The sequence below is a fragment of the Nerophis ophidion genome, linkage group LG02 (assembly GCF_033978795.1).
Source record: "Nerophis ophidion isolate RoL-2023_Sa linkage group LG02, RoL_Noph_v1.0, whole genome shotgun sequence".
NCBI lineage: Eukaryota > Metazoa > Chordata > Actinopteri > Syngnathiformes > Syngnathidae > Nerophis > Nerophis ophidion.
In genome coordinates, this window is record NC_084612.1 from 9,229,566 (window position 1) to 9,256,430 (window position 26,865).

At 41.7% G+C, this 26,865-nt stretch overlaps 1 protein-coding gene across 10 annotated transcripts in view; it reads right to left on the reverse strand.

The window, feature by feature from the left end:
• chd9 (chromodomain helicase DNA binding protein 9) overlaps window positions 1-26,865 on the reverse strand; it is a 211,538-nt gene that overhangs the window by 136,407 nt on the left and 48,266 nt on the right. Inside the window, exon 1 of one of the 10 annotated variants that reach the window (XM_061877118.1) lies at window positions 12,615-12,700. The exons of 5 other annotated variants lie outside the window; for them this stretch is intronic. Coding sequence is in view for 1 of the 5 variants with exons in the window: in XM_061877098.1 (XP_061733082.1) it covers window positions 12,619-12,651 (33 nt within the window). In the remaining 4 variants the exon portion in view is untranslated. 4 more of the 10 variants (XM_061877098.1, XM_061877160.1, XM_061877133.1 and 1 more) reach the window with 4 other exon arrangements.

A 26,865-nucleotide genomic window follows, 5' to 3' on the forward strand; every position in this document is an offset into this window, starting at 1 on the left:
GAGCAATAATTATACAGAACAGTGGGCCCATTCTCGACCCTTTCATGTACTTTGTCACTTTAAATGTGCTGTCGTTTCAGTCAGTTAAGTTGTAAAATAGAGCGGGAGCAACAATTTTAAGGAATTTAATGGTTATTTCTAATCATAATCATCAAATTACAGTTATCTTCCTGGGTAACAAGCCCAATTTTAAGACTCAATTTTGATCCAAGGCTGGCTGTATTTACACTACAATATAGTGACTACCATTATTGAATAGTTCGAACGAGGCACAAATTAAATAAGGGGTCTTCCAATCGCAATCAGGTCTCTATTTAATGCAGATTTTTCTTTTAAATAAAAATTGTATGTGAATTCGGTAACAGCCAATTTGACTGCAGTGTAAACAGAAAGATCCAAGCTACCACGTCACTGTCAGCAAGATGTTATTCCAAAGGGGAATACAAAACACACCCATAGATAAAGTATCACCAACAAATAATGTGAACTGTGGCCGTCTTGGGTCCCGATCAGTTTTCGGAATGCTACCTTAGGATATGAGGTATGCTTTACATGTTGAACAGAACAAGCTTTCCATGTCATTTGCATCAGTTACAAACAGAACAGTTGTTTTATGACCCAAAATAATAAAAGGCAGTGCCGTGATAAAACGGGATGTCATTGAGATGGAGGGTAAGTCTGATTTTCTCAAGCAGCATGGTTTATTTCAGTTTGGTCCAGTACATAATTTCAAGGATTTTTTTTAATTGTACACTAAAAAACAGATGTACGAGACAAGAAAATGTCTGTACCTATTAGGGTTGTACGGTATACCGGTGGTAATGTAGTACCGCAATACTAATGAATCCTATTCCGTACTATACCGCCTCTGAAAAGTACCGGTGCCGCACCCCACCGCGCCCCTGTTGTTATCACGTCGTGTCATTGCTAGTTTATGAGCAGAGGAGCATGTTCGGCAGCGCACAATCACTGAGTACTTACAAGCAGACACAGTGTGCAGACAGAAAAGGGAGAACGGACGCATGTTGGCTTAAAAACTGAAGATAAAGGGAAAGTTATAACACTGAAACACGCTCAGGAAGAGGTGCTTCAAGAAATGGCTAGCTAGCTAGACGCTAAAGTCCATCCACCGTCTGTAGTGTATTAGCTACTTCAAAAGCACTAATCCTCGCCTCCATGGCGACAAATAAAGTAAGTTTCTTACAAATATCATCCCTGCAGGACGAAGAATAGCTAAACATGCTTCACTACACACCGTAGCTCACCGGCGTCAAAATGTAAACAAACGCCATTGGTGGATCGATACCAAACATCCACTGTAATGGTATCAGGTACAGGCACGTTTTTAATTGATACTACTATGATTATGTCGATATTTTTTTGAATCAAAACATCATCTTTTGTTTTTTTAAAATTCATATCATGTTCATAAACTCATTAAATATGTCCCTGGACACATGAAAACTTTGAATATGACCAATGTATGATTCTGTAACTACTTGGTATAAGATTGATACCCAAATGTGTGGTATTATTCAAGATTAATGTAAAACATCCAAAACACAGAAGAATAAGTAATTAATACATTTTAACAGAAGTGTAGATAGAACATGTTGAAAGAAAAAGTAAGCAGATATTAACAGTAAATGAACGAGTAGATTAATAAAACATTTTCTACCACTTGTCTTTAATAATTTTGACAAAATACTAGAATGGAAAATGACAACATGTTACTGCATATGTCAGCAGACTAAATTAAGAGCCTTTCTTCGCTTACTTACTAATAAAACAAAAGTTATCTTATATGTTCACTATTTCATTTAAGGACAAACTTGCAATAATAAACATATGTTTAATGTACTTTAAGATGTCTGGTTAAAACAAAGCCAACAATGCAGTTTTTTGTGGTCCCCTTTATCTAGAAAAGTACCAAAAAGTATCAAAATAATTGTGGTACCAACATATTGGTATCGGGACAACACTAGTACCTATAGATACGTTTTTCAAATAATGTTTTCACAAAACTATAATATTGGTATTGGAGGCCGGAAGTATTCCTTCATACGACCAAAAAGGGTACAAGGTGATATTAAGTACACATCTGTAACATTGCAACAGTACCTTAAAAATACTTATGCATTAAAAATGTGTTAACTAATAGACAATACCTATTATTACAGTGGTACCTCAACTTAAGAGTGTCCCAACTTATGAGTGTTTTGAACAAACAGCAGTTTCTCGGCTAATTGTTATGCTTTCGGTTGCAAACAAAAATGTTGGTTGCCGCGACAAATGTCACAGTAAGGGTCGCCCCAAACATCAGGTCTTACTCGCTACCATTAGCTTATAGCAAAAGATGGACACAACTTTGTTTTTCCAAGCATGAGAAGGTAGAAAGTGAGTGTGGAGGACAGTGCTGTGAAGAAAAAGATTACATTCATTGAATTAAAGAATGTCTGCACCATACTGAAGCAGAATGAGTTTAACGCCAGCCAAGAATGTTAACATCTAAACCGCAGACATTTATCCATTAAAATATAGAGAAGCTGCCGAAGGGAAATACAGTAAATACCAAATAAATACCTATTTTTGAGAGTATAAAGTAGACCTGGGCCACTTAATGTTTTCAATCCGGCCCGCCGGACATTCTACATCAGGCATGGGCAATTATTTTGACTCGGGAGCCACATTTAGAGAAAAAAATGTGTCTGGGGGCTGGTATATCTATTTTTATGAATACTAATACAAAACCTCACAATAATGTGAGCATTATTGTGCATTATTACCATGAATTGATTAACGTGGACCCCGACTTAAACAAGTTGAAAAACTTATTCTGGTGTTACAATTTAGTGGCCGATTGTACGGAATATGGGAATATGTACTGAACTGTGCAATCTACGAATAAAAGTATCAATCAAATCAATCAATCAATCAAATGTTTGATTGAATGCTAAAAACGTTATGACAGACCGCCTTAAAAAACATAAGGGGATTTTACATTTTTCTATGAAGGATAAAACGCTGAATATTGACAAAATATGAACTTCACACCCCCATTCGATCGACACATTTTACAATCAAGTGAAACGCAACCAAAATCCAACAAACAGTGAAATATGAACGCAAAGGGTACAACATAAACTTTGTTGTGAAAATCTCCTTCCGCGTCTGTGGAAACTCTCCCCACCCACACTGCTTGGTGCCTCGTCTGAGCAGCTGTGACTTACATTACCATAGTAATTAATTAGATGACCATAGTAACTGGTATATCATCGATAAGCGCAGATTCCAACCATTGAAATACTTTCTATAGTTCAAGACTTACGGTTGGTAGAAAACATCACTGCACATTATAATGGCAGCTACACTTTCCATCTTAAAGATGTAACAAAATTATTTGGGAATGTCCGGCGAGTCAGATTGAAAAGCTCAACGGACCGCATGTGGCCCCCGGGCCTTAATTTGCCCAAATCTATTCAAAATAATTTTTTTAGACCTTTAACTTGAAAACTATAATGATGTGCAGTGCTGTTTTTGAATGACCACAAGTCTTGAACTATAGAAAGTACTTCAATGGTCGAAATCTGCGCTTTTGGGTGTTATACGAGTTATTACGGTCATCTAAATCACAGCAACTCAGATGAGGAACAAACCAGAATGGACTGGGTTTGTTTTCAAAGCAGCCAGCCCAAAACACGTGAGTCAAAGAGATGCGGAAGCTTATTTTTACGTGAGAATATATCATATTGTAGGTGTTCATTACACTTTGCATTCATATTTTGCTGTTTTTTTAACATTTTTGTTGTGTTTTGCCTGATTGTAAAAGATACACATCTGTCGAGGAGCTGGTTTGAGAAGTAAAAGAGGAGCAATGTTCATGTTGTTGTTAATATTCAGTCTTTTATTGTACATAGTTAACATTGTAAATCCCACTTTCTTTATTTTAATGTGCATTTCGGGAGTCCCATTCAGGAAAAAACTGTAAAATCCATTCCATTTTTTTGTGGTGGTCTGTGATACCGTTTTTAGAATTTTATCAGGCATTGTGACGTTTGGTATTAGTGTTCCTGAAAAAAAGGAACCTTAACACATAATGTTCAGCATATTTTTATGGCTAAATGTGAAATGAAGTGAATTATATTTATATAGCGCTTTTACATACATTTTTGGGGGCGGCATGGCGTAGTGGGTAGAGCGGCCGTGCCAGAAACCTGAGGGTTGCAGGTTCGCTCCCCACCTATTGACATCCAAAATCGCTGCCGTTGTGTCCTTGGGCAGGACACTTCACCCTTGCCCCCGGTACTGCTCACACTGGTGAATGAATGATGAATGAATGATTGGTGGTGGTCGGAGGGGCCGTACGCGCAAACTGGCAGCCACGCTTCCGTCAGTCTACCCCAGGGCAGCTGTAGCTACAGATGTAGCTTACCACCACCAGGTGTGAATGAATGATGAGATCCCACTTCTCTGTGAGCGCTTTGAGTATCTAACAATAGAAAAGCGCGATATAAATCTAATCCATTATTATTATTATTATTATTATTATTATTACATAGTGAAACCCAATATCTAAGTTACATTTAAACCAGTGTGGGTGGCACTGAGAGCAGGTGGGTAAAGTGTCTTGCCCAAGGACACAACGGCAGTGACTAGGATGGCGGAAGCGGGGATCGAACCTGCAACCCTCAAGTTGCTAGCATGGCCACTCTACTAACCGAACTATACCGCCCCTTTATGTGTATATATAATTCACAGACACATACACATTGGCCACCCCCAGACAATTTTTTTTTCTCAATGTGCCCCCCCGAGTCAAAATATTTGCCCAGCTCTGGTGTAAAATGTTCTCCATCCATCCATTTTCTACTGCTTGTCCCATTTGGGGACACGAGGGGTGCTGGAGCTTATCTCAGCTGCATTCGGGCGGAAGGCGGCGTACACCCTGGACAAGTCGCACTTCATCACAGGGCCAACACAGATAAATAAATAGGTTGTACTTGTATAGCGCTTTTCTACCTTCAAGGTACTCAAAGCGCTTTGACACCACTTCCACATTTACCCATTCACACACTAGGGACCATTTAGTGTTGCCTATCAACCTATCCCGAGGTGCATGTTTTTGGCGGTGGGAGGAAGCCGGAGTACCGGAGGGAACCTACGCAGTCACAGGGAGAACATGCAAACTCCGCACAGAAAGATCCTGAGCCTGGGATTGAACTCAGACTACTCAGGACCTTCGTAATGTGTTCTAAAATATCCAATTTGTGTCTCCCTATGTTGGAGCTTTGTCAACATGGTACACCAAAAAACAACAAAAAACAGGATGATGGGGAACATTTTAACACTTACAGATAATGTCAGCACACAGCAACGCATTGTGAGGCTTTTATAACGTCATTGTTTAATTTAAGGGCGAGTTACACTATGATTGGTTGCTGTGACATCACAGTATTTAAATAACCAAAGCGGTTATCGCCATCACGTGTAAGTCTGATCAGGATTTCATAATAGTGACCACTGTGTGACAAATCAAAATGAACCCTCTTTAAGACGCTCGAGCCAGACGGAGCGCGGGGGAGTTGAAGAGGTCGAGGGGTAATTCAGCAAGGGGCTTATTGCCAGACCTTTACAACTCCTCCATTATTGGGAGGGCCCGTTTGAAGAGAGGGAGGCACGTGCACACACGAGCAACCATGAATACGCTCCAGCAGGACGCACGTGTTCCATCGAGGATCTTTCACTCGGATGTGATGTGATGACAACACTGCAGATTGCAAAGCAGGTGTCTGTGGACTAAAGTCCCCTGGAGGTGTAGGTGCCGCACTCGGAGTAGACTTCCCTAACACGTAAACACGATGATGAACAGGAAAGATGGGAAGCAGAAAAGCAAGCTTCCAGGACAAAACCAAAAACGGCTCTGCGTAAGAAGCTGGATGGCTTTCATTACAGTACATCAGAGCTGGGCAAATATTTTGACTTGGGGGCCACATTGAGATAAAAAAAATGTGTCTGGGGTGGGCCAATGTGTATGCAGAGAATAAATTATATATACACATTTAGCTGTAAAAACCTGCTGTACAGTATGTGTGTTTGGGCCCCTTTTTTCAGGAATACCAATACCAAAAGTCACAATGTCCGATAGAATTCTAGACAAGTTATGACGCACCACCTCAAAAAAACGGAATTAACTTCTACAGTTTTTTTACTTACTGGGACAGTCAAACTGTACATGGAAATAAAGAAAGTGGGATTTACAATATTAACTATGAATAATAAAACAATGAATATTAACAAGATCGCTCCTCTTTTACTTCTCAGACCAGCTCTTCGATAGTAGTGTATCATTTATAATCAAGCAAAAACCTAATGCAAAAAACAGCAATAGATGAATGCAAGGGTAACAAACATCTACAGTTAGGGCTAGGCGATATATCGATATACCGCGGATTTGTCTCTGTACGATATAGAAAATGACTATATCGTGATATTCGAGTATACGTTCTCACGCAGTTGCTTTTAGCTGCTGGCATTACACTACAGGCTCTTCCCACTACTTCTTGTGTCTCCTTCTCACAGACAGTAAGCGAACCTTCTTACAAAAGTCACATACTGTCACGTCATACGCCACATACGCATACGTCCTCGTGGGGCAGAGAGGTAGCAGCATGGGTAACTTTAGCTGTGATGCTAGCGAAGCCGTGCGAGTGGTAATACGAGAGAAAGAAGGTGCGGCTCTGGTAACAAATGAAGGAAGAATTAATTCCCAAGCCAAACAGCGGCGGATTCCATCGTCTGGCGGTGGTTCGGTTTGAAGCGGGAAGATGTCGAAAAGACAACTTTAATTTGTCAAGTGTGGGGCACAAGCGTTGCTACCAAAATTAGCATTACTCCTAATATGTAGTATTTGAAAAGTCACCTGCTAATAACTGTTCAATAAATACGGTTTTGTCAATTGACTTAGTTGTGATTTCCTTCTCTGCATGAAAGTTTAAAATGAGCATACATTAATGCAGTATGAACAAGAATGTTTTAATGTAGACACAAAGAATCATCATACTGCTGTGATTATATGTATCAAGTGTTAATTCAAGGCTAAGGCAAAATATTGAGATATATATCGTGTATCGCGATATGCCCAAAAAATATTGAGATAATAAAAAAAGGCCACATCGCCCAGCCCTAGTGTTTGGGTTCCTTTTTTCAGGGAAACCAATACCAAAAGTCCCAATGTCCGATAGAATTCTAGATAATTTATGACACACCACCTCAAAAAAACGGAATGGATTTTTACAGTTTTTTACTTAGTGGGACACCCAAACTGTAAATGAAAATAAAGAAAGTGGGATTTACAATATTAACTATGAACAATAAAAGACTGAATATTAACAAGCTCGTTCCTATTTTACTTCTCAGACCGGCTCCTCGGTAGTTGGGCATCTTTTACAATCAAGCAAAACATGACAACAATGTAAAAAACAGCAATATATGAATGCAAGTGTAACAAACACCTACAATATGACAAATGATCAAGTAAAAATCTGCTTCCCCACTGTCTCTGACACACGCGTTTCGGGCTGGCTGCTCTGAAAACAAACCCCGCCCCCTCTGGTTTGTTCCTCGTCTGAGCCGCTGTGACATAGATGACCATAAAAACTCCTATAACTCCTGAAGGAATCAATAAAGTACTATCTATCTATCTATCCATCTATCTAGAACACCCAAAAGCGCAGATTTTGACCATTGAACTACTTTCTATAATTCAAGACTTACGATCATTTAAAAACAGCACTGCACATCACAATGGCGGCAACAGTTTTGAGGTTAAAGGTCTGAAAAATGTATGAAGAACGTCCGGTGGGTCGGATTGAAAATCGTAACAGGCCGCATGTGGCCCCCCGGCCTTAATTTGCCAAGTCTGCAATACATCATTACAAGTATGTTTGCAAATTGTTCAGAGGCTAACAAATTCTCCTTTAAATTGGGATCAACATGGGGCTTGACAGTCAATCACATTTTGATTTTGATTATGGCTTCCCACAATCCTAAAAATATTATAATCTGAAAAAAAAAAACGATTCTTTGTTTGTGCAACGTGCAAAAAAAGAGCATGTCTACTAGAAGTTGGGATCGCTACTTTTTTATTTGACAAAGCGCTAGCATGCCTAATCCAGAATTGTACAGTATACCGGTACTATTATTGTACCACGATACTAATGAATCATATTCGATACTATACCGCCTCTAAAAAATACCGATCCCCGCCCCCCTTTTAATTTAACGGGTATGACGACGCGTCGTGACATTGCTGGTTTTACGAGCAGAGGAGCATCTTCGGCAGCACACAATCACAGAGTACTTACAAGCAGACAAGTGTGTAGACAGAAAAGGGAGAACAGACGCATTTTGACTTAAAAACTAACGATAGAGGTGAAGCTATAGCCCTGAAACGCCCTCAGGAAGAGGTGCTTTAAAACATGGCTAGCTAGCTTTCGGCTAACATCCAGCCGCAGCCTGCAGTGTTTTAGCTACTTCTAAATCACTAATCCTGGCTTCCATGGCGACAAATAAAGTAATCTGATATATCGCTATATTGTAAAAATCACCTTCCGCATCTGTCCCTGACACCCACATTTCAGGCTGGCCACTCTGGAAACACTCTGTGGAAACGCTACCCACCCACACTGCTTGGTGCCTCGTCTGAGCTGCTATGACCTAGATTGCCATAGTAACTAATTAGATTACCATGGTAACAAGTATATCATGCAAAAGCGCAGATTACAACCATTGAAATATTTTTTATAGTTCAAGATTTACGGTAATTTGAAAACATCACCACACGTCATAATGGCAGCTACAGTTTCCATCTTAAAGATCAAAAACAATTATTTGGGAATGTCTGGCGAGCCAGATTGAAAAGCTAAACTTCCCCGGGCCTTAATTTGCCCAAGTCTAGACAATGTAAAATATAAATCATACAAGGGACAAGCGTTAGAAAATGGATGGATGGATGGATGGATAATTTTGGCATACGATAGAGCTTTTAATAACATATCGTGATATTGCATGTAAATGACACGTTCTAACTAGAGACGTCCGATAATATAGGACTGCCGATATTTTCGGCCGATAAATGCTTTAAAATGACGTATCGGAAATTAAAAAAGTAAAATGTAAGACTTTTTAAAACGCCGCTGTGTACACGGACGTAGGGAGAAGAACAGAGCGCCAATAAACCTTAAAGGCACTACCTCAGAGTGTTGGCCCAATCACATATCTTTTGGCTTTTCACACACAAGTGAATGCAACGCATACTTGGTCAACAGCCATACAGGTCACACTGAGGGTGGCCGTATAAACAACTTTAACACTGTTACAAACATGCGCCACACAGTGAACCCACACCAAACGAGAATAACAAACACATTTCGGAGAACATCCGCACCGTGACACAACAGAACAAATACCCAGAACCCCTTGCAGCACTAACTCTTCCGGGACGCTACGTTATAAGAGTGACAGTTGAGCAAAATGTACACCAAAGAATATCCAGTACATATTATTTGCACGACAAAGAAGTGTTTTAAATGTAGATTATTATTTCATAGGTCCCTTTTAAAAAGGTTTTTACTTAATTGTGTTCTTTTCAAATCCAGGCTCAAGATCTTTCTGTGTGGAGTTTGTATGTTCTCCCCGTGACTGCGTGGGTTCCCTCCGGGTACTTCGGCTTCCTCCCACTTCCAAAGACATGCACCTGGGGATAGGTTGATTGGCAACACTAAATTGGCCCTAGTGTGTGAATGTTGTCTGTCTATCTGTGTTGGCCCTGCGATGAGGTGGCGACTTGTCCAGGGTGTACCCCGCCTTCCGCCCGATTGTAGCTGAGATAGGCGCCAGCGCCCCCCGCGACCCCGAAAGGGAATAAGCGGTAGAAATGGATGGGATGGATGGATGGATGGTGTTCTTTTCGTTAGTTGGGAGTCATTTTACAGTTGACTCGCATCTTTAAAAAACAGTTATATTCACTATTTTCATGAAACACTTGACTTGAAACATTGTATAGTGCAGGGGTGCCCATTACGTCGATCGCGAGCTACTGGTCAATCGTGGTGGGTGTGTCAGTCGATCGCAAACCAAGCATTAAAAAAATACACCTAAATAATTTGTGATCATCAATCTTTACTACGACGTCACTTTCGTAACTTGATTGACATTCACGGCACCCGAGGGTCTTCTGAGATGACGCTGGCTGCTGCAAGATCATTATTAAGAAAACATGACCGAGAGGAGGGCGAGAAACACTTCTTATTTTAACAGACTCTCGCGCCGTACCTGCTGTCAAACCCCTAAAGACAGACTGCACAGTTGCTGTCTTCACAATAAAAGCCCTGCTTCATCCTGCCTGCGCTAACAAAATAAGAGTCTCGGAAAGCTAGCGTGCACAAGGTAGCAAGCTACGGAGTTTGCAGTCAATGTATTTCTTGCAAAACGTATAAAAACGAGTATGGAAGCTGGACAAATAAGATGCCAAAAACAAACCACTTTCATGTGGTATTGGACAGAAAGGAGGACTTTTTTTCCCCTCCATTCGAAAATGTGAACATTATCAGCACTACTGTCTGATTCCAAATAAATGCAAGTCATCAGAATCAGGTAATACACCAACTTATGTTCTTGTCTTCATGAAACAAAGGAATTTATATGTGTTAAACATGCTTGTGTTATCATTAAACACCTTTAACGTGTTAACAAAAACGTCTCTTTCAAAAATAATTAAATATAAATTATATATATGAATGAGGTAGATTACTTCGAGTCGGTCAATCGAAAAGTAGCTCGCCTGCACAAAAAGTGTGGGCACGCCTGTAGAGTGCAACTTTAAAGGCCAACTGAAATCAGATTTTCTTAGTTAAACGGGGATAGCAGATCCATTCTATGTGTCATACTTGATCATTTCGCGATATATTGCCATATTTTTGCTGAAAGGATTTAGTAGAAAACATCGACGATAAAGTTTGCAACTTTTGGTGCTGATAAAAAAGCAGACGATGACGTCACAAGGGTGAGGGTACCTTACGTCCTCACATTGTTTTTAATGGGAGCCACCAGCAGCAAGAGCTATTCGGACCAAGAAAATGACAATTTCCCTATTAATTTGAGCGAGGATGAAAGATTTGTGGATGTTGATATTGATAGCGAAGAACTAGAAAAATAAAATAAAAAGTGACGGCTCCGGGCAGCGGCAGTGTGAGCGTTTCAGATGTAATTAGACACATTTAGTAGGATAATTCTGGAAGATCTCTTATCTGCTTATTGTTTTAATAATGTTTTAGTGAGATTTTGAAGACATACCTTAAGGTCGGATGGCTGCAGTGAACATGCAGTGTCTCAGAAAGAAGCCGAGGAGCCAAGCTCACAGCTGCCTTTTAAACAGCTACTGCAGGAGGACGAATAATCCAATGATGTCTCCGGTAAGATCACAATTTTTCCCATCCAAAAACATGCTGGTTGACTTAGCGAAACATGTTTGCTTGACCGCTCTGTGTTAAAAACAAAGAAACACCGGCTGTGTCTCGGTGCTAAAGACAGCTGCAATACACCGCTTTCCACCAACAGCATTATTCTTTATAGTCTCCATTATTAATTGAACAAATTGCAAAAGATTCAGCAACACAGATGTCCAGAATACTGTGTAATTATGCGATGAAAAGAGACGAATTTTAGCCGTAACTGGTGCTGAGCTAATATTTCCTGACAGTCCGTGATGTCACGCGCACGCATCATCATGCCGCGACGTTTTCAACAGGATACCTCGCAGGAAATTTAAAATTGCAATTTAGTAAACTAAACCGGCTGTATTGGCATGTGTTGCAATGTTAATATTTCATCATTGATATATAAACTATCAGACTGCGTAGTGGGTAGTAGTGGGTTTCAGTAGGCCTTTAACGTGTTAACAAAAACGTCTCTTTCATAAATAATTGAATATAAATTACCTATATGAATGAGGTAGATTCCTTCGACTTGGTCAATTGAAAGGTACCTCACCTGCACAAAAAGTGTGGGCACGCCTGGTATGTGCAACTATAAAGGCAGTTTGAGTCTTGAAAGAAAAAAAAAAAAGAAAAGTTTCAAGGAGATAATGACTTCCCGTAGTCTCAAACCTACATGCAGTCGTTGCAAATCAGTAACCAGCGAGCTTTGGATTGGTTGAGAAGTGTTTGTCTTAGTGGATTACAATTGTTTTCTGAAGGTTTGATGTCTGAACATTCTCACCTTTCAGTGAAGCAACACATGGTTATAAACCGCGCAAGGACAACAAGGTCATTCTCTCACTTCTTTTGTCCGGGGCTAAAACTTTTCAGATCCCCCCCCTCTAGTAACTCTTTACAAGCCGGGCAGAACGTGGTACTGGACTGCGTTCTCTACCCAACTCCGGGGTCAAACTAAGTTCAGCAAAGTTGCCTCGCACAAACTCCACCTTGTTTCCCAACGGACATTTTCTCTCTTTCAACACACAACAGTCGCCGTTTTGCTTCCTAGAGAAGGAAGCGGACAGAAAAAGGACAAGACGAGAAGAGAAACTGGGGGTGAAAAAAAAAAAAAATTCCGACCTACGGTGCTGCGAGGGTTGAGGCCGTCTTCCCGCATGCTCGGCACACTCTCACTCAAGTACAGCTCAACCCCTCCCCTATCCTCCCCCACGGCTCCTCCCCCTTCTGGCCCCTCCCTTTCCGCCCAACCTCCCGGCTTCCTGTTTACCTCTGACCCCCCCCGCTTGTCTCCCCCTCCCCCGCAGTCGTCCTTATCTGTCGGGCCTCCCAGTAGAGGCGAACAGGCGGACAAGTTGACGGGGCGAGGGCGGGGGTGGTTGGAGTGTGATCTAAACAGCCTATCAGAAGCAGCAGCAGGTTTCCACGGGTTGTGTGCGGCCGTGTGAAATAGCTGCATGCTGTGTGGCTCATGTGGGCGGAGGCCGGCGCTGGGTGTCGCCTTTCAGAGGCTGGTGACGACTCGTTTCAGAGTTATATAAACCTCGGGAAGGTCGGCTGTGGCGTGACGCGGGAGGGAGGGGCTCCGGCTTGCGTGCGCACGCACACTCTGCCTCGCTTGCCCACAGGGTGAGTGGCGGCACTTAGACCAGTGGTACTTAAAGGCCTACTGAAAGCCACTACTACCCACCACGCAGTCTGATAGTTTATATATCAATGATGAAATATTAACATTGCAACACATGGCAATACGGCCTTTTTAGTTTACTTAATTACAATTCTAAATTTCCCGGGAGTTTCGTCTTCGAAACGTTGTGTAATGATGACGTGTACGCAAGACGTCACATGTTTTTAGGAAGTATGAGGGCAGCGCGCACACACAGCTAAAAGTCGTCCGCTTTAACGGCATAATTATACAGTTTTTTGGATATCTGTGTTGCTGAATCTTTTGCAATTTGTTCAATTAATATTGGAGAAGTCACAGTACCCAAGGCTGTCCTTTGTCACCGATTCTGTTCATAACTTTTATGGACAGAATTTCTAGGCGCAGTCAAAGCGTTGAGGGGTTCCGGTCTGGTGGCGGCGGGATTAGGTCTCTGCTTTTTGCAGATGATGTGGTCCTGATGGCTTCATCTGGCCGGGATCTTCAGCTCTCACTGGATCGGTTCGCAGCCGAGTGTGAAGCGACCGGAATGAGAATCAGCACTTCCAAGTCCGAGTCCATGGTTCTCACCCTGGAAAAGGGTGGAGTGCCATCTCCGGGTTGGGGAGGAGACCCTGCCTCAAGTGGAGGAGTTCAAGGACCTAGGAGTCTTGTTCACGAGTGGGGGAAGAGTGGATCGTGAGATCGACAGGCCGATCGATGCGGCGTCTTCAGTAATGCGGACATTGTATCAATCCATTGTGGTGAAGAAGGAGCTGAGCCGGAAGGCAAAGCTCTAAATTTACCGGTCGATCTACGTTCCCATCCTCACCTATGGTCATGAGCTTTGGGTCATGACCGAAAGGATAAGATCACGGGTACAAGCGGCCGAAATGAGTTGTCTCCGCCGGGTGGCGGGGCTCTCCCTTAGAGATAGGGTGAGAAGCTCTGCCATCTGGGGGGAACTCAAAGTAAAAGCCGCTGCTCCTCCACATTGAGAGGAGCCAGATGAGGTGGCTCGGGCATCTGGTCAGGATGCCACCCGAACGCCTCCCCAGGGAGGTGTTTAGGGCACGTCCAACCGGTAGGAGGCCACGGGGAAGACCCAGGACACGTTGGGAAGACTATGTCTCCCGGCTGGCCTGGGAACGCCTCGGGATCCCCCGGGAAGAGCTAGACGAAGTGGCTGGGGAGAGGGAAGTCTGGGCTTCCCTGCTTAGGCTGCTGCCCCCGCGACCCGACCTCTGATAAGCGGAAGATGATGGATGGGTGGATGGATGGATGGATGGATGACAGTAGAAAGATGGAGTTGGGAAGCTTTAGCCTTTAGCCACACAAACACACGGTGATTCCTTGTTTAAAATTTCTGGAGGTGAAACTTTCATATGGATCAGAGCGCGGTCAAGCGAACATGGGTCCCTACCGAATGTCAACCAGCAGGTTTCGGTGAGAAAATTGTGGTTAAAAAGTCGCCACTTACCGGATATCAGCTGAGCTTGTGCCGTCCGTACAGCTGCCGTCGAGTAACCTGAGACACTGCGCGTCAACACACCCGTGGACGTACACCTCCGACTATCAGGTACTATTTAACTCACTAAAACACTAGCAACACAATAGAAAGATAAGGGATTTCCCAGAATTATCCTAGTAAATGTGTCTAAAAAAGTCCGGAATCGCGTTTTTTTTTTTTACTTTGTTTTTTTTTCCTAGTCCGTCGCTATCAATATCCTCAAACACAAATCTTTCATCCTCGCTCAAATTAATGGGAAAATTGTCGTTTTCTCGTCCGAATAGCACTTTTTGTTGGAGGCTCCCGTTAAAAAAAAAGTGAATATGTGAGGAGCCATCAAACATGTGACGTCATCGTCTGCGACTTTTGGTAAAGGCAAGGCTTTTCTCTTAACACCGAAAGTTGCAAACTTTACCGTGGATGTTCTCTACGAAATCTTTTCAGCAAAAATATGGCAATATCGCGAAATGATCAAGTATGACACATAGAATAGACCTGCTATCCCCGTTTTAAATAAGAAAATCTAATTTCAGTAGGCCTTTAAATCCACAACTGCATCCTACTTATTTCAAACGAGGGCACAGCAATGGTAATATTTGGTTACATGTCCCTTGGCAAGTTTCACTGCAATAAGGCGTTTTTGGTAGCCATCCACAAGCTTCTGGCAAGCTTCTGTTTGACTTTTTGACCACTCCTTTTGACCAAATAGGGGCAGTTTAGCTAAATGTGCTGGTTTTCTGATGTGGACTTGTTTCTTCAGCGTTGTCCACACGTTTAAGTCAGGACTTTGGGAAGGCCATTCTAAAACCTTCCTTCTAGACCAGGGGTCACCAACCTTTTTGAAATCAAGAGCTAATTCTTGGGTACTGATTAATGCGAAGGGCTACCAGTTTGATACACACTCAAATAAATTGCCAAAAATAGCCAATTGGCTCAATTTACCTTTAATATATATATATATATATATATATATATATATATATATATATATATATATATATATATATATATGTGTATATATATATATATATATATATATATATATATATATATATATATATATATATATATATATATTCAGGATTTCCCACACATTCATTTATTTGTGGTGGCCCGCCACGAAAGAATTACGGCCGCCACAACTAAAAAAAAATGGAAAAAAAAACAATAAATTAAAAAAAAAAAAATGTTGTTTTCTTTCGGCTTTTGACTCGTTCGACGCTTGCCCAAGTGGTTGAACAGGACAGATAAAGAAATAAAAAAAATGATTTTAAATTGAAAAAAAAAAAATGTTTTAAAAGTTTTCTATTTTGGATTTTTTTTTTTTATCGATTAAGAATCGTTACAAAGATGAACTGTGATTCATTTGAATTTTTTTTTTTTTTGACACCACTAGTTTTCAGTCTGAATTATTTTCTGTATTTGTATTATTTCAATAATGAAAGGTGGAGGTTATCATTAGGAAATGTTAGATCAAATGGCTTTTCAGTAGGAAAGTGCCGGTTGATTGGCCACCGATCAGCATCGGACGATTTTCACAACTAAGTATGTGATCGCCATTGCCGATAAATGCCTTCCAATGCCAATTACAAAAGCTGATACCCTATGGATCTTCATACAGTATGGGGCCGCTTCCCTCAATTTATAATAATCACCTCCATTAGGGCAACTAAACTGCATCTTTTGGCATCTTTTGATATCTTAAGTATCATTATCAAGCCAAGAGCAGGCATGCTAATGGATAAGTATATTAGAGGGAGGATAATATAACAACAACTGTTGGTGTGTCAGCATTGTCACAGTTAGTACAAGACAGGTAGGGGAAGGGCAGATCGATCCATATATTGGTGGCGTCGACACAAAGGGTAGTATCAGTATATGATCAATAATAGAGTGACTTGACCAATAATATTTTTATTTTCTCAAAATTATACCTACTGTTTTTGTTATTGTTTACAAATTAAGAGAGTAAGTCCTTGGACACAGGAGGACTTTGAGGGCAAACACATAAGGATTTAAATGAGTAATAGAAAGTCGTTTTTGCTATTGTTTAGTTATTGTTACCTACTGACTTAGTTCTGCTCAAACAATTGTATGTAATAAAATAAAATAACAAATTAGTTTGAATATTGTGCTGATATTGTTTAACTTTCATTAGCACTGAACATCAATTCATTAAATCATTTACAGTTAGTATTTGGTATTGGTATTAGTATCGGCTAATCTCACTCATGGACGATCCGTATAAGTATCGGCACATTGACCAGAACATCCCTACTTTTCGGAGCTTTTCACACGCTTCGCACGTGTGACTGCATGGTCACATGCCGCACCCTGGCCCGTCTCCGTCGACTGGGCAAGAGGAAAGAAAGTCTACTGAAATGGAGAGGAGGTCGGAGCGAAACATGCTGCCAAACTTTCAGTGTTAAGTGGGGTCAAGCACACTTTGAAAGGTCTTGAGTGCGACTTTAGTGTTGGGAGTCCAAAATGTTTGCAGAAGCATCCATTCATCCATCCATCCATTTTCTACCGCTTATTCCCTTTCGGGGTCGCGGGGGGCGCTGGCGCCTATCTCAGCTACAATCGGGCGGAAGGCAGGGTACACCCTGGACAAGTCGCCACCTCATCGCAGGGCCAACACAGATAGACAGACAACATTCACACTCACATTCACACACTAGGGCCAATTTAGTGTTGCCAATCAACCTATCCCCAGGTGCATATCTTTGGAAGTGGGAGGAAGCCGGAGTACCCGGAGGGAACCCACGCATTCACGGGGAGAACATGCAAACTCCACACAGAAAGATCCCGAGCCTGGATTTGAACCCAGGACTGCAGGAACTTCGTATTGTGAGGCAGACGCACTAACCCCTCTGCCACCGTGAAGCCAAGCAATTGTCAGAAAATAGTTGAGCAATAGGGGTAGTAGCATCTTTATCAAGAGGTGTGATGTTCACACTGGAGTTTAATTTTGAAATGCTTGCCCGTATGGGAAGTGTACATGATTTTTTTCCTGTCAATGTGAATAGTCCAATTTAGATTTTTTCCAAATGCGACCCCGGCCTCTTTGGTATGTGGATATAAATCAGATAAATATTCTATGCAACGGCAGTCTGAACTAGCAGGTTGCGTTCATCCGACCTATATGCTTTTTCATCTTCTGTGCAAAATAATTACAGGGTTTTCCCTTGATGTATTTGATTGGGGGGGTGTGCCACGGCTTCATATTACCGTATTTTCCGGAATATAAGTCGCCCCGCAGTATAAGTCGCACCTGCCGAAAATGCATAATAAAGAAGGAAAAAAACATATACAAGTCGCACTGGCGTATGAGTTGCATTTTTGGGGGAAATTTATTTGATAAAACCCAACACCAAGAATAGACATTTGAAAGGCAATTTAAAATAAATAAAGAATAGTGAACAACAGGCTGAATAAGTGTACGTTATATGACGCATAAATAACCAACTGAGAAGGTGCCTGTTATGTTAACGTAACATATTATGGTAAGAGTCATTCAAGTAACTATAACATATAGAACATGCTATACGTTTACCAGACAATCTGTCACTCCTAATTGCTAAATCCCATGAAATCTTATACGTCTAGTCCTTTACGTGAATGAGCTAAATAATATTATTTGATATTTTACGGTAATGTGTTAATAGTTTCACACATAAGTCGCTCCTGAGTATAAGTCGCACCCCTGACCAAACTATGAAAAAAACTGCGACTGGTAGCTTCTACACCTAACATAATAAAGTAACATACTCTCCCGATCATAGGGCGCACTGCCAATGAACGGGTCTAGTCAGGTCTATTTTCATACAAAAGGCACATTAAAGGAGTCATATTATTGTTTTTTTTTCTAAAATAAAACACTTCTTTGTGGTTTACACCAGTGGTCCCCAACCTTTTTGTTGCTGCGGACCGGTCAACGCTTGATAATTTGTCCCGCGGCCCTGCGGGGGAGGGGAGGGGAGGGGTGGCGATATTTTTATTTTATTTGTATTTATTTATTTTTTGTCATGAAAAAGGGAGGTTTTTTTGGGGTTGGTGCACTAATTGTAAGTGTATGTTGTGTTTTTTATGTTGATTTAATAAAAAAAAAAAAAATAATAATAATTAGAAAAATAAAATAAAATTAGTAAAATATTATTCTGCTGCCCGGTACCAATCGAAGTTGGGGACCACTGGTCTACACAACATGTAATGATGGTTCTTTGGTCAAAATGTTGCATGGATTATGTTTTACAGACCATCTTCAAGTCGCTTTCTGACAGTCGCTTCAGGATGCGTCGTTTTGTGGGCGGTCTTGTTTACTTGGCTCACCTTCGGCAGCGTCTTTTCTACGTCATCTTTGTTTTAGCGGTGTACTGTGCAAGGGCGGGAGTGGAAGAAGTAACAAAAGATGGAGCTAACTGTTTTAATGACATTCAGACTTTACTTAATTCAATAACAGAGCAGAATCTTCTCATCCGTGGCTCAAAAATGCAACATCAACACCGGAAATGTGTCCCGTTAAAAAATGTCCGACCGGAACCCTCGGATAACTAAAGTTCCTTGGGTGAAGAATGTAAACCCAATACACCGGTATGTTTTAACGTTTTCATGGTGAGTTTACTGACAGATATAAGTTAGAACTTTACAATATCATAAATTAGAAATGGCAACAGCTGAGGATGAATGTCCCATAACAAGAATAACAACAGGATAGAGAAAAAGAAGAAGCTTATCAACTACAGTTTTGGCACGGACTACAAAGGCAGATGCGCACATATTTTCAGGACTAATGCAGACCCCAAATACAGATCAGCAGGTACCAGAAAGTAAGAAAAGTTCCTTTTGAATAATATTGCAAAACAAACGCCAGATAGTATGTCTTACCTTATAAACACACCATAATAATACTCGTATGTTGAACCACAGTACAATCCATCAAGCCGTGCGGCTTCATATTTTACCAATGTCGTAATAAAACATTTTAATTGATTTTTGAGTGCTGCGTGTAAAGTTTGATATTTTCAATATAATATAAACATGTTGTTTACTTATGTCATATTGCAGCCTACACTTATCTCTTATGTGTGACTTCCATCATATTGCAGTCTACACGTATCTCTTATGTGTTAGTACCATCTACTGGTCACACTTATAATTTCACCATGTACCAAATAAAATAGCTTCGAGGTCGGTAAGCACAACCAAAATTATTCCGTACATTAGACGCACCGAGTTTTAAGAAAATCTAAGGATTTTAAGAGCGCCTTATAGACAGAAAAGAACGGTAATACAATTCACAGTAACTTCCAGAAGAAAACAAAGTCTGACGCTTTTTAAAAAAATCTTTTATTGCCAATTTTATGCTAACAACAGGCCCAGTTCCAACAAGTATTTCCTCCATGCACATGCCTCCGTACTTCACGCCTAGAAACACTTTTCATTCTCTGCCAACAAGGTGTGTTCACATGTTCACAGGCCAAAAATTAACATTGTAACACACTAACATAGACATTAACACCAGCAGGTAGTTACAGTGTGAATGGCTATATATTTTAATGGCGCACTATTGACTAATTTGGCCAGAAAATTACGTATTTTGATAACCCAAATAGTGCTCCCGAAACCGAATGTAGTGATGCCGTGAGCTATACGCACGGGGCTGTCTGGAGCAATGGCAGTGTCCACACTGTGGACGTACTCTAATATATTTGAGATATAGCCACGAACGGCGATCTTCACAATTTAATTAGTTAAATTTTAAATTTTCAATGAAAGAAGGCACCCAACAACACAGTGACATCAGGCTCTCTGCAGCTCTAGTCACTTTTTGCCGCGGACATGGAGCAACAAAAGTAAAGAGTCTCTAAACACAAGTACAGTCTCCTATAAAACCCTAGATAGATGACACATTTGTTGCCATTCATTGTTCTTAAAGAGAAAGTGACTAAAAAGATTAGAGAAACCTCTTTAAAAAAATTGAAGTTCAACAAAGTACATTTTACAGTAAACAGCAACAATTAAAAAATCTATAAAAAACAATATTATGTAAAAAAAAAAGTTTTAATACCATACTTAATATTAAAATATTTGTTTTAAATTCATATTCATATTTTTTTGCCTTCTTAAAAAATATATGCAAAATAGCAAATCATGCGATGTCACATTGACCACGCCCCTAACCACACCTCCACCGCCACAGGTATTTTGGCAATTTAGGGAAAACCATGAATTAGATGTTGACTCCGGTTGCACAAAATCTTTGAAATTGCCACAAATGTTCCAGGAACGAAACCCACTAGAACTGTAGCCATGTTTTACAAAACCAGTGAAGTTGGCACGTTTTCCATCCATTGCTACCGCTTATTCCCTTTTGGGGTCGCGAGGGGCGCTGGCGCCTATCTCAGCTTTAATCGGAAGGAAGGCACGGTACACCCAGGACAAGTCGCCACCTCATCACAGGGCCAACACGGATAGACAGACAACATTCACACTCACATTCACACACTAGGGCCAATTTAGTGTTGCCAATCAACCTATCCCCAGGTGCATGTTTTTGGAGGTGGGAGGAAGCCGGAGTGGCCGGAGGGAACCCACGCATTCACGGGGAGAACATGCAAACTCCACACAGAAATATCCCGAGCCTGGGATTGAACCCAGGACTGCAGGACCTTCGTATTGTGAGGCAGACACACTAACCCCTCTGCAACCGTGAATCCAGTTGGCATGTTGTGTAAATCGTAAATAAAAACAGAATACAATGATTTGCAAATCCTTTTCAACCTATATTCAATTGAATAGACTGCAAATACAAGATACTTAAAGTTTGAACTGAGAAACTTTGTTCTTTTTTGCAAATATTATCTTATTTGGAATTTGATGCCGGCAACTTGTTTAAAAAAGCTGGCACGAGTGGCAAAAAAGACTGAGAAAGGTGAGGGACGCTGGGAACAGACAGGTGACATGATTGGGTATAAAAGCAGCTTCCATGAAATGCTCAGTCATTCACAAACAAAGATGGGGCGAGGGTCATTACTTTGTGAACAAATGCGTGAGCAAATTGTCGAACAGTTTTAGACCAACATTTCTCAATGAGCTTTTGCAAGGAATTTAGGCATTTCACCATCTACAGTCCACAATATAATCAAAAGGTTCAGAGAATCTAGAGAAATCGCTGCACGTAAGCGGCAAGCCCGTGACTTTCAATTCCTCAGGCGGTACTGCATCAAAAAGCGACATTCAGTGTGTAAAGGATATCACCACATGGGCTGAGGAACACTTCAGAAAATCACTTTCAGTTACTAGTTGATCGCTACATCTGTAAGTGCAAGTTAAAACATTATCATTAAAAGCGAAAGCAATTCATCAACAACACCCCCAAACGCTGGGCCCGAGCTCATCCAAGATGGACTGCTGCAAAGTGGAAAAGTGTTTTGTGGTCTGACAAGTCCACATTGGCAAAAACAAAATAAGGTTTCTAAGTTCGAACATTAAATATCTTGTCTTTGCAGTGTATTCAATTGAATATAATTTGAAAGGGATTTGCAAATCCTTGGATTCTGTTTTTATTTACGATTTACACAACGTGCCAACTTAACTGGTTTAGGGTTTTGTACATAAACATGGCTGGAGCATATGATGTCCTGACATCATTGCGCATACGGGTCAATTCAGGGACACATTCCGTTAACGTTAGTAACCAATTTTTGTTTGTAATAGAGATAACATGAAACGATCAAATTTAAGAAATAAAATCCCGATTAAGCATCACAATCTGCAGTGTGAATTTAGTCCAAGGCACGTCACGTTTCGATTATGATTCGGGATGCTACGTTCGATTGTTCAGAACTGCTGTCTCGGCACACTGTTAGGCTGCCCGTTGTTTTGTGTTTCCATTTCAGTAGCTAAAAGATGTTTGTTGGCCCGACGCCCTACCACTCCGTATATTGCTTGCGTAGTTTCCTCTCAGACCAGTGGTCCTCAAAGTTTTTTCACCAAGTACCACTTTGGAAAACACTTGGCTTACGCACCATCAACGTTAAAATACAGTCACATAGAAGGCCTAACTATTCCTTTAAAACAAAGCAGAGTTCTTTTTAACAAGGATGTTCAGTATTTTTGGCCACTTGAGATTCACTGACTTAGTACAAGTGCCCGACAAAGACTGGAGAGTCACTGACTCACAGGTGCTCGCTAAAGAATGGAGATTCATTGACTCAAAGGTGCCCGACAAAGACTGGAGATTCACTGACTCACAGGTGCTCGCTAAAGACTGGAGATTCATTGACTCAAAGGTGCCCGACAAAGACTGGAGATTCACTGACTCCAAGGTATTTAACAAAGACTGGAGATTCACTGACTCCAAGGTGCTCGACAGAGACTGGAGATTCACTGACTCCAAGGTGCCCGACACAGACTTCAGATTCACTGACTCTAAAGTGCTTGACAAAGACTGGAGATTCACTGACTCCAAGGTGCTCGACAAGGACTGGAGATTCACTGACTCCAAGGTGCTCGACAAGGACTGGAGATTCACTGACTCCAAGGTGCTCGACAACGACTGGAGATTCACTGACTCAAAGGTGCCCGACAAAGACTGGAGATTCACTGACTCCAAAGTGCTCGACAAAGACTAAAGATTCACTGACTCAAAGGTGCCCTACACAAACTGGAGATACACTGACTCAAAGGTGTTTGACACAGACTGGAGATTCACTGACTCCAAGGTGCTCGACAAAGACAGGAGATTAACTGACTCAAAGGTGCCCGACAAAGACTGGAGATTCACTGATTCCAAAGTACTCGACAAAGACTGGAGATTCACTGACTCCATGGTGCTCGACAACGACTGGAGATTCACTGACTCAAGGGTCCCCGACAAAGACTGGAGATTCATTGACTCCATGGTGCTCGACAAAGACTGGAGATTCACTGACTTGAAGGTGCTCGACGAAGACTGGAGGTTCACTGACTCAAAGGTGCTCCACAAAGCCTAGATATTCACTGACTCCAAGGTGCCTGACATAGACTTGAGATTCACTGACTCCAAGGTGCTCCACAAAGACTGGAGATTCACTGACTCCAAGGTGCTCGACAAAGACTGGAGATTCACTGACTCAAAGGTGCTCCACAAAGACTGGAGATTCACTGACTCCAAGGTGCCTGACATAGACTTGAGATTCACTGACTCCAAGGTGCTCGACAGAGACTGGAGATTCACTGACTCCAAGGTGCCCGACACAGACTTCAGATTCACTGACTCTAAAGTGCTTGACAAAGACTGGAGATTCACTGACTCCAAGGTGCTCGACAAGGACTGGAGATTCACTGACTCCAAGGTGCTCGACAAGGACTGGAGATTCACTGACTCCAAGGTGCTCGACAACGACTGGAGATTCACTGACTCAAAGGTGCCCGACAAAGACTGGAGATTCACTGACTCCAAAGTGCTCGACAAAGACTAGAGATTCACTGACTCAAAGGTGCCCTACACAAACTGGAGATACACTGACTCAAAGGTGTTTGACACAGACTGGAGATTCACTGACTCCAAGGTGCTCGACAAAGACAGGAGATTAACTGACTCAAAGGTGCCCGACAAAGACTGGAGATTCACTGATTCCAAAGTACTCGACAAAGACTGGAGATTCACTGACTCCATGGTGCTCGACAACGACTGGAGATTCACTGACTCAAGGGTCCCCGACAAAGACTGGAGATTCATTGACTCCATGGTGCTCGACAAAGACTGGAGATTCACTGACTTGAAGGTGCTTGACGAAGACTGGAGGTTCACTGACTCAAAGGTGCTCCACAAAGCCTAGATATTCACTGACTCCAAGGTGCCTGACATAGACTTGAGATTCACTGACTCCAAAGTGCTCGACAAAGACTGGAGATTCACTGACTCAAAGGTGCCCTACACAAACTGGAGATACACTGACTCAAAGGTGTTTGACACAGACTGGAGATTCACTGACTCCAAGGTGCTCGACAAAGACAGGAGATTAACTGACTCAAAGGTGCCCGACAAAGACTGGAGATTCATTGATTCCAAGGTGCTCGACAACGACTGGAGATTCACTGACTCAAAGGTGCCCGACAAAGACTGGAGATTCACTGACTCCAAGGTGCTCGACAACGACTGGAGATTCACTGACTCAAAGGTGCCCGACAAAGACTGGAGATTCACTGACTCCAAGGTGCTCGACAACGACTGGAGATTCACTGACTCCAAAGTGCTGGACAAAGACTGGAGATTCACTGACTCAAAGGTGCCCTACACAAACTGGAGATACACTGACTCAAAGGTGTTTGACACAGACTGGAGATTCACTGACTCCAAGGTGCTCGACAAAGACAGGAGATTAACTGACTCAAATGTGCCCGACAAAGACTGGAGATTCAGTGATTCCAAGGTGCTTGACAACGACTGGAGATTCACTGACTCAAAGGTGCCCAACAAAGACTGGAGATTCACTGACTCCAAGGTGCTTGACAACGACTGGAGATTTACTGACTCAAAGGTGCCCGACAAAGACTGGAGATTCACTGACTCCAAAGTGCTCGACAAAGACTGGAGATTCACTGACTCCAAGGTGCTCGACAAAGACTGGAGATTCACTGACTTGAAGGTGCTCGACAAAGACTGGAGGTTCACTGACTCAAAGGTGCTCCACAAAGACTAGATATTCACTGACTCCAAGGTGCCTGACATAGACTTGAGATTCACTGACTCCAAGGTGCTCGACAAAGACTGGAGATTCACTGACTCAAAAGTGCTCGACAAAGACTGGAGATTCACTGACTCCAAGGTGCTCGACAAAGACTGGAGATTCACTGACTTGAAGGTGCTCGACGAAGACTGGAGGTTCACTGACTCAAAGGTGCTCCACAAAGACTAGATATTCACTGACTCCAAGGTGCCTGACATAGACTTGAGATTCACTGACTCCAAGGTGCTCGACAAAGACTGGAGATTCACTGACTCAAAAGTGCTCGACAAAGACTGGAGGTTCACTGACTCAAAGGTGCTCCACAAAGACTAGATATTCACTGACTCCAAGGTGCCTGACATAGACTTGAGATTCACTGACTCCAAGGTGCTCGACAAAGACTGGAGATTCACTGACTCAAAAGTGCTCGACAAAGACTGGAGATTCACTGACTCCAAGGTGCTCGACAAAGACTGGAGATTCACTGACTTGAAGGTGCTCGACAAAGACTGGAGGTTCACTGACTCAAAGGTGCTCCACAAAGACTAGATATTCACTGACTCCAAGGTGCCTGACATAGACTTGAGATTCACTGACTCCAAGGTGCTCGACAAAGACTGGAGATTCACTGACTCAAAAGTGCTCGACAAAGACTGGAGATTCACTGACTCAAAAGTGCCCGACACAGACCGTAGATTCACTGACTCCAAGGTGCTCGACAAAGACTAGAGATTCACTGACTCAAATATGCTTGACAATGTCCTTATTTTTTCACATTCATTTTGAGAAGTTATTGTTATATGTTCATGGTTTTTGTTTTTTTAAATTGCGTTTACATTAATTGTTTTCTATGGTTGTGTTGACATTTCCTTTCTATTCTGGCTTAACAGTTGAGGGGATTATAAACAGAGGAAGGTTACATTTTAAATAACTATGATTTACATTTAAAAATGTTTTATCCTGCTCCTCGTTTTCAATAGGTCATAAAAAATATCAATAATTATCGATATTGACTTGCTCCAGCACCCCCCGCAACCCTGAAAGGGACAAGCAATAGAAAAATGGATGGATGGATGGACTAAACACAATTAATTAGGGTTGTACGGTATACCAGTACTGGTAAAGTATCGCGGTACTAATGAATCAAAAATGGTACTATATTTTGTTGGAAAAGTACCGGTCATGACGGCGTGTCGTCGTCACGTCGAGACATTGCTGGTTTACGAGCAGACGAGCATGTTCGGCAGCGCACAATCACGGAGTACTTACAGGCAGACACAGTGTGTACTGTAGATAGAAAAGGGAGAATGGACGCATTTAGGCCTAAAAACTATTGATAAAGGTGAAGTTATAACACTGCAACGCCCTCAGGAAGATGTGTTTTAAGATATGGCGAACATCCATTCAGTGCTTTAGCTACTTCTAAATCACTAATCCTCGCCTCCATGGTGACGAACAAAGTACGTTTTTTACAAATATCATCCGTGCAGGACGAGGAATAGCTAA